Raw genomic sequence first — 8,162 nt, 5'->3', positions numbered from 1 at the left:
TTTTAAAATTTTTATAAGGTTTAGCCGACGAAACAGACTATATGTCGTCGGCTATAGTTATTTTTTAAATTTTTTATAAGGTTTAGCCGACGAAACATACTATATTTCGTCGGCTATAGTCTGGGAAAAAATTTTTATTACAGACTTTAGCCGACGAATATCTTAATTGTTTCGTCGGCTAAAGTCTGGGAAAAAAACAGATGACATGTTTTTCGTCGGCTAAACTACGGGACTATAGCCGGCGAAATTTTTTTTTTCGTCGGCTAAAGTCATCACAGACGAGCTTTTCCCGACGAAATCTTAGCCGACGATGGCTCGTCGGCTAAGATCTTAACCGACGAATTAAGCTAACAGGCCGACGAAAATTTTTCGTCGGCTAAAGTGCTTGTCCTGGTAGTGAAGAGATCTTATTGTTCTTGGGTGGTTTTGGTTTTTACTGTTTGTTTTATCTTTTTATTTTTCGTTTTTTCTATAAAAAAATCTCAAAGTTGTAGAGAATTTGATAAGGGTATGGTAGACCTTTTGTCTTGTAAAATTGTTATTTTTCAACTAAATGAAAAAAGAAGGTTAAAAACCATCTTGACAACCAAAAGTTGGTTAGTTTTCAAAATTTCTTTTGTTATTGTAACATTTTGATTGGAAACTCCCCAATGACGTGAAGCATGAAGACCTGGGCATGTCCGAGGCTTTCGGTGTGTTACGGTTCGCAGAAAAGAAGCGTTATACTTGGTTCCCACTCCCTATTATCCTCCACTGACTACAAGACCCAGAGATTGTTAACGTACTGCTTCATGTTCTTGTGAAAACAGTACTATTTTTTTTTTTTTGTTGAGGAAAACCGTACAGTACATGTTTGTTAGATTTATAATCTGCCCCCAATAAGAATTACTACATATGTTAATTAATGAGCAAATAAGTGTGAAAGAATAGAAGAAATTTATTGGTAAAAAGAAAACTGCGCGCATTGTACGAGGAAAAAGTGCCCCGGAGATTGAGATCGGGCCAACAAGTTGGATACAGAGAGATCGATGAAAGATAAACATAACAAGATCGATAATTAGCTACTCGATCGCTTTGTTAATTAATTAACCATTTAGGTATGAAAAGAGCTAGAGTAGATTTGATTTGTTATAATGACGAGAATATTTCATCAAGATCTGCAAAGGTAAGCATCAATGGCCTTGGAAACTTGAACTGAAAGGTCCGCATAGGGTTTTGCATCAGGTGCATTCGCATCCGCCTTCTCACACTCAAATGTCCATTTCACTATGCTCCCGCCATTAGCTGCTCTAACAACTTGGAGTTTCTCCTTGAAACTCTTATAATCCTTCAAAATATCTCCTTCAAGTCCAATGAACGAGATTGAAGTGTTTTCATCATCTGCTTCTTGGATTTTAAGTTTTGCTGTTTCCACGCCCCTACCTATATATACCAGGTTAATTAAGTAGTAAAAATGCAAAATCACAAGCTTTTCTTTTTTATTATTGTTATTTCGAGGTGAATTACGTGATCTACTTGAAAGAGACTTAGTTATGAACTATCATTTTTCAATGTAGTACGAAATATTTGGCTTGCATAACCATTTGGTCATTGGCTTATTGCATGCCGTGGTGTAAAAAAACCATCTGCAAAACTTGCTGAAATTTCTCAATCAACAAAATGATTCGAAACTGTTTATTAGTACGTCGACAATGGTTATTGCATGTAAGCAAATGATCAAGCATATCGATCACTTACCAATGTTGAATGCCCATTTTGTCACTGAGCCAGTTCTGATCTCACCTCCCCCTACAACTTCAAAGCTCTTAAGTATTTGAGGGAACATCTGAACAAAAGAGCTCATGTTGTTCTTAAAAAAGCCATAGAACTTGTCCGCTGACGATTTTATCTCTGCTTGACCCTCAGCCTTTGCAATTTGAGCCATTTGATAAATACAATACCGCACAATATGCAACTATTTTTGTGCCTGATGAATTGAAAATGATGAGGCTCATGACTGTTTAAATAACAGAAGAGCTCCTTTTAGATCTTTTGTAATATTATTGTCAAGTGGGAGCTGTGTGACCACTCAATAATGGATCTTTTGTGTCCTGAAGTTATTGCTAGCTTCATGTCATTGTTCAAGTTTGTCTGAGTTCATATATATAAGATTCTGAAAACGAGTGGCCTTAAAAGTGGCAGCTAGAATGAAAGCCCCCATGGACAAAGACCTTGAAGATTGATTCTTTCATGCAAAGATTATCAACATGAATAAATTCTTTAGATGGTGGAGACGAGATACATTTGGGTTTTTGCTGGTTCGTCATGAGCCATATATATCTGACGACAAAACCCCCAAATGATGTGGTGCCATGGCACTATATATACCACCATGCACATGCATGGCGTGGACTTGCGCGCTCTTAGCTAGGGTTCATATGGAACTATTGTGAAATCTTAATTGCTATAAATTAATCATCAACTTCTGATCACATGGTTGTGTAGAAGATTTGGCAACGATCTAGAGCCCAACTAAGAACCAGTTATGTCCTGGCTGCTCTGCGTCTCATCCAAGTTCAGCATCTACGTCGACCTTGGACAGTTGAATTGCATACATGTTCTGCATAGGTTTTCGGATCAGATTTTCTGAAATTCGATAGTTCGTTATGCTCCTACCATTACCAGCTGCTTTGGTAATTAAGTTGCAGCTTTGCCTTGTAAGTTGCAACTCTAATATACAGTATAGACCTTCAATAGATCTCCTCCAAGGAAAAGAAATGTAATTGACGTATGGACCTTGACGTATTTCCATCATCTAAGATAGGATTTTGATTTTTGTTGCGCATCCCTGGTCCTATACCGAACCAAATTTGTTCTCGTTTTGGTAAAGATAATCATTATTTGGGTAATTTTTGTTTTATTAGAGGTAATTACTCAACTTAAGACAATTTACAAGTTTATGAACAACTTGTTATCGTTATAGTAACTTGGTTCAATTATATATTAATGTGTTAAACAAATGTAGTAATTTTATTGTCAATCTTGTAAATTTTACTTATTTAACTTGTCATTTTTGTTCAATTAGTGGTAAAATGAGTGTATGGTATACATACCAGTACCACAGACAACCCCTTTTGAGTTGCCATAAATAATAAAAAAAAAAGAAATATTAAAAAATTAGGGTTTTCAAGTAATTGTAAAAACACTAGAAGTTATCTGGAATAAGAACACATGACCATATACTCTCACAAAGAGATTAATTGAAACTGAGAACAAGGTGGAAATACAGAGAGAAGAATGAAAGATGTGTCTACTTAATTATATGTGATTTACATATCTAGATATAACCCAGTCGTTGAGCTTGTATATTAGTGTGAATCAAGCCCTTCCAAGGTAAGCATCAATGCCCTTGGACACTTTGATTGCATATTCTGCATAGATTTTTGGATCAGGTGTATTTGAATTTGCCTTCTCAAATTCAAGGGTCCATTTCACTATGCTCCCACCATTACCAGCTTTGGTAACTTGCATCTTTGCCATGAAACTCTTATAGACCTTCAAAACATCTCCTTCAAGGATAACAAATGTAATTGACGTATCTCCATCATCTAAGGCTTGGATTTTGATTTTTGCTGCAATTACACCCTCTCCTGTACCAGATCAAACAGTGAGAAGATTTACAGTCAGTTTATAGTTGATCAAGGAACGTACAGATCGCGATTCGGACATACTATAAATATATGCCTGCTGCTTGATACTTGATATACAAGGTATTTGAGTTTATAGTACTTATTAATTCAGTGATGAGTTCAAAAGGTGCATTTTGTGATAGTTATTCATTTAGAAATAAGCACGCACACAGCACACACATCAGTTATATCTCCTCTTACCAAGGTCGTATGTCCATTTAGTCACAGAGCCAGTTCTGATCTCACCTCCCCCCACAACTTCGAAGTTCTTAAAGATTTGAGGGAACATCTGAACAAAAGAGCTCATGTTGCTCTTGAAAAAGCCATAGAACTTGGCTGCAGATGATTTCAGCTCTGCTTGGGACTCAATCTTTGCAATTTGAGCCATTTAGTCTGTGCACTACTTGGAATGTGCAACTATATATATATATAGTTGGTTCTTGATTTGAAACTGTGGCTCATGTTTGGCTCTTTATATATGGAAGAGTTCCTGTGTGAAGCTTTCTGTCAAGTGGGAGCTGTGTGACCACTCCATAATGGAGATATGTTTGTGATCTTCCTCAAGTAGTTATTCCTAATTTTATGGATGTCTTAGCCTGTTATAGGATAATAATGTTGCATGTCATTAATTGTTGACGTTAATTTGTTGTCTGAAATAGAAAGATTCTGAGATATTCCCAAGGAAAATCTTTGGGGCTAATTTGGGCCTGTCATTTCTCATCATATAGATGAGTGGCACAACAGATACGAATTAGCTTATAGCGATTTCGTAGTTAATAACTTCATACCATTCTTCCGAAACAGAACTTTAATTTGAAGATTGCTTGACTAATTTTAGCCAACATATATATTGTTCATTGATGCGCGCAGAACATGTCTTGAAAGTTTAGAATGTGTTGTTTGGACGTTCTAGACTTGGCTCTTGAAATATGAGGTGCCTTCATATGGAGTGATTCATTATATATAACATACATATGTGTGTGTGTACTGAACTCTGCTAAGGGGTAGATCTAGAGCATTGTAACAGGAGAGGTCCAGGATCGTAATTGTTTCATTCCGATTTTCAAAATTAAGCAGATTGATTATTTCAGAATGAGAAGTAGATAGCTGGATACTAAGAGATTGAGAGAAAGACAAAACAAGATACCTGGTTATTTAATTGCATCTCTTCACTTATAGTCTTACTACTGTGACCTTGCATATATATTCTCATCCATTGTTTATCTCTAACCTTTCATGTAAATCTGATTCAACACTCATGATAAATATTCTCAAATGTAGTTGTCAAATTAGATCCTCTTTATGTTTAGGTTCTGATAATACAGATTAAGAGTAGAGTTTGTATGTATTAGTGTGAATCAAGTCCTCCCAAGGTAAGCATCAATGGCATTGGACAGTTTAATTGCTCAATCCACATAGAGCTCAGGATTTGGTGTATTTGCATTTGCTTCCTCAAACTTAATTAAATACTTACAGTATATATATTCACCATGATTGGATATGGAATTTTTCAGTTTATTCACAAGTCTTAACAAAAGGGAAAATATAAAGTCAGGAGAGACACACAAGCGAACCCCTAAGAAAATAATATGAAACTGCAAACAGCATAGAAGCCAAATGAAAACATATGCTATTAAATTGTATGAACATGCCGTAGTCAGGTTCTTACACATTTATTTATTTTTCGCTGCAACATTCTCGCGAACAGCATATATAGAAGCCAAATGAAAACATATGCTATTAAATTGTATGAACATGACGTAGTCAGGTTCTTACAGATTTATTTATTTTTCGCTGCAACATTCTTACTGAAATTAACATCTTGAATTTAATCAAGTCCCAGCAAGGTAAGCATCAAGGCCTCTCGACACTTTTTCGCCAAGTTCTGTATAGCCTTTTGGATCTGGTACATTTTCATTTGCCTTCTCAAATTCCATCGTCCATTTGACTGTGCAACCACCATTACCTGCTTTGTTTGCTTGCATTTTTGCCTTGAAACTCTTATACACCTTCAAGGCATCTCCTTCCAGAAAAATAAAGGTGATTGATCTGTTTTCATCATCTATTGCTTGGACTTTAAGCTTTGCTGTCAGTACGCCACTCCCTGTAGCAAGTCACATATACATAAACAGTAACAAAGTAACAAAATAAGATACAATTTGTTGATCATCAAAGCAAATATATGAACATGCATGTCAGATATTGGTGGTGTTAGCCATATATTTCTTCTTACCAATGTCATATTTCCAGTAAATCTCGCATGCAGCTCTAATCTCACCTCCTCCCACTACTTGAAAGCCCTTGAAGTTTTGAGGGAAAATCTGAACAAATTTGGTCATATTATTTTTAAAGAAACCAAAGAACTTATCTGCTGATGCGTTTATCTGTGTCTGACTCTCAAGCTTGCCAATCTTGGCCATGATGATGGAAGTTTACGATGCGTGTTTGATGCTTGAGACTGATCAATATGGTTTCAGATATTTCTGAATTTTGTCATGTGGGAAATTATCTGATGGGGCTCAGGTGATACAGGTCCTTTAATTCGTTTCATCAGTTATCCAAAACATTCAGCGCCACACACATCTCAGAATAAACGATGAATTCATCTGTAGGGATACCACATGAAAACTTAATATCTATACTTGTTTGTAATTTGTAAGATCTTTTAAGTTCGTGCAGCCAAATGTTTGGTTAAAGAAAATCAGCAACTATATATCTTGTCAAGTGTATCGACTCTTGGTGCAGCTTCCTCGTTAGAGGCGTAGGAGGTGATGCGTGGTTGCTGTTCGAAGAAACCTGCTAAGAGAAAACAATGGTTGTAAAAGCCATTTCTGTGCATTTCCCCTTTCATAAGAAGCAAAAGGTATGGCAAATTGGCAATATCACAGGGTTTAGTTTGTTTTAGTTGCTACATTCTCTTCTATATTACTCAAGTCTGATGATCGATCAAGGTGTGCTACATGACCTTCAAAACTTAGAAAGTGTCTAGGCATTGCTGGATTGATGGGCACCTGAAGACTGGGAAGGGTCTCCTGCTTAAGCATTTTACTCCAGTTTGGTGGTATCATATTCTACCATTATGTAGTAGGTTGCTAAACACACAGTAGTGATAGGGTCAGTGACCCCTGGATTCTTATTGAAATACATATCGACATTGTAGAGAATATTAAAACAATCGAAATTGGAATGCAAGTGTGAGTGTGTGACATATCACATATATTGCTCCTTACTGAATGAAATTGATGAGTGAGACGTGCACGTTTGCTTCCGAGTTTTACTGGATGTTGGTTTTGCTGATCAGTTGAAATTCAAGGCTATATTTGAAGTCTTCTTATTTGTATTAAGTTCTCATACGCAACAGTTGGTTCCAGTACTACCACAAGCTTGACCAGAAAGAAAATTTCACATTACAAAGCATGTGGATTACAAGAGACTAGAGCCAGGAAAAGAGCTAATAAATTCTGACATTAATCAGGATTTTAAATTGAGAACTCAAAATGTGAACTTGCTCAGCCATCAAATCAGCCACCAATCGCAGAGATGCATCACACTTGTTCCCTCAATTGTTCATGTTATTCCCTCTTTTATTTCTGATCAAATGGTTGAGATGCAAGTCCTCGATGTAAGTACTCAAGTTATCCAATCTACTTTATTCCATATACGTACACATGCAAAAGAGATTGAATTTAAGCTCTACTTAGTAAGCATCAACACCTTTGGACAATTTTGTTGCAAGATCCATATATAGCCCTGGATCAGGTGCATTTACATTTGCCTTCTCAAAAACCATCGTCCACTTTACCATGCAGCCACCATTACCTGCTTTGACAGCATGCAAGGTCGCTTTGAAACTCGAATAAAGCTTCAAAATATCTCCTTCAAGAACAGCGAAGGTCATTGTCTTACGTTCATCATCGAGGCCTTGGATTTTAACCTTGGATGTCAGTGGAGTACCTGCATGAATTTAATCAGAAAGAAAACGAGTTAGAACAAGAAATTTCCCTTGGAATCATTTATTTGCTTATTCCAATCATTAATTATACTTTTTGTACTATGAAGTAACAAGAGTGCCAAATATCACTACATAGAAGTAACACTCAACAATCAACTCATGTTAGAAACTTCAATTCCAAATTGAATAAATTGCTGAGAATAAAAATCTACAGCTTATCTTTGTACTTATAACTTTCATATAATTTATATCCATCCAAATAATCAAATAAATAAAGTAATTATAAACCAAGTGATGAAGTATAAAGCGTAGAGAATGAGAGATAACAAGAGAATCATCATCTTATTCATTGATAGGAGCCCTTTATATAGGGAATTACACAATACTAATATGGTATGGATATGAATACATAGATCTAGTCTAATTACATATCCTATTGGCATAAGGCCAAGGCACACATAAAGAATATCTAGAAAGATACAGAATATCCTAGAACACTCCCCCTTGTGCCGCGCGCTGATATGCCGATGTGCTGATCTGTT

At 36.1% G+C, this 8,162-nt stretch overlaps 3 protein-coding genes across 3 annotated transcripts; all 3 read right to left on the bottom strand.

Moving 5' to 3' along the window:
- Positions 1 to 1,150: 1,150 nt before the first annotated feature.
- LOC101292188 (MLP-like protein 31-like) lies at positions 1,151 to 1,924 on the bottom strand. The gene is made up of 2 exons (XM_004292989.1): positions 1,738 to 1,924; positions 1,151 to 1,422 (listed from the first exon to the last, which is right to left on the bottom strand). Exons 1-2 carry the CDS (start codon positions 1,922 to 1,924, stop codon positions 1,151 to 1,153), a joined length of 459 nt encoding a protein of 152 aa, XP_004293037.1.
- A 1,267-nt stretch (positions 1,925 to 3,191) lies between these two features.
- On the bottom strand, positions 3,192 to 4,076 carry LOC101292084 (MLP-like protein 28-like). Its single transcript, XM_004291506.1, has 2 exons — positions 3,870 to 4,076; positions 3,192 to 3,629 (listed from the first exon to the last, which is right to left on the bottom strand). The coding sequence occupies exons 1-2, from the start codon at positions 4,054 to 4,056 to the stop codon at positions 3,358 to 3,360; spliced, it is 459 nt and encodes a 152-aa protein (XP_004291554.1). The 5' UTR covers positions 4,057 to 4,076; the 3' UTR covers positions 3,192 to 3,357.
- Positions 4,077 to 5,500: 1,424 nt separating this feature from the next.
- Positions 5,501 to 6,088, bottom strand: LOC101291896 (major latex protein 146-like). The gene is made up of 2 exons (XM_004292988.1): positions 5,902 to 6,088; positions 5,501 to 5,772 (listed from the first exon to the last, which is right to left on the bottom strand). Exons 1-2 carry the CDS (start codon positions 6,086 to 6,088, stop codon positions 5,501 to 5,503), a joined length of 459 nt encoding a protein of 152 aa, XP_004293036.1.
- Between the last annotated feature and the right edge of the window lie 2,074 nt (positions 6,089 to 8,162).

Source organism: Fragaria vesca, linkage group LG2, assembly GCF_000184155.1.
Source record: "Fragaria vesca subsp. vesca linkage group LG2, FraVesHawaii_1.0, whole genome shotgun sequence".
Classification (NCBI taxonomy): Eukaryota; Viridiplantae; Streptophyta; class Magnoliopsida; order Rosales; family Rosaceae; genus Fragaria; species Fragaria vesca.
This window is presented reverse-complemented; position numbering and strand designations above follow the sequence as displayed.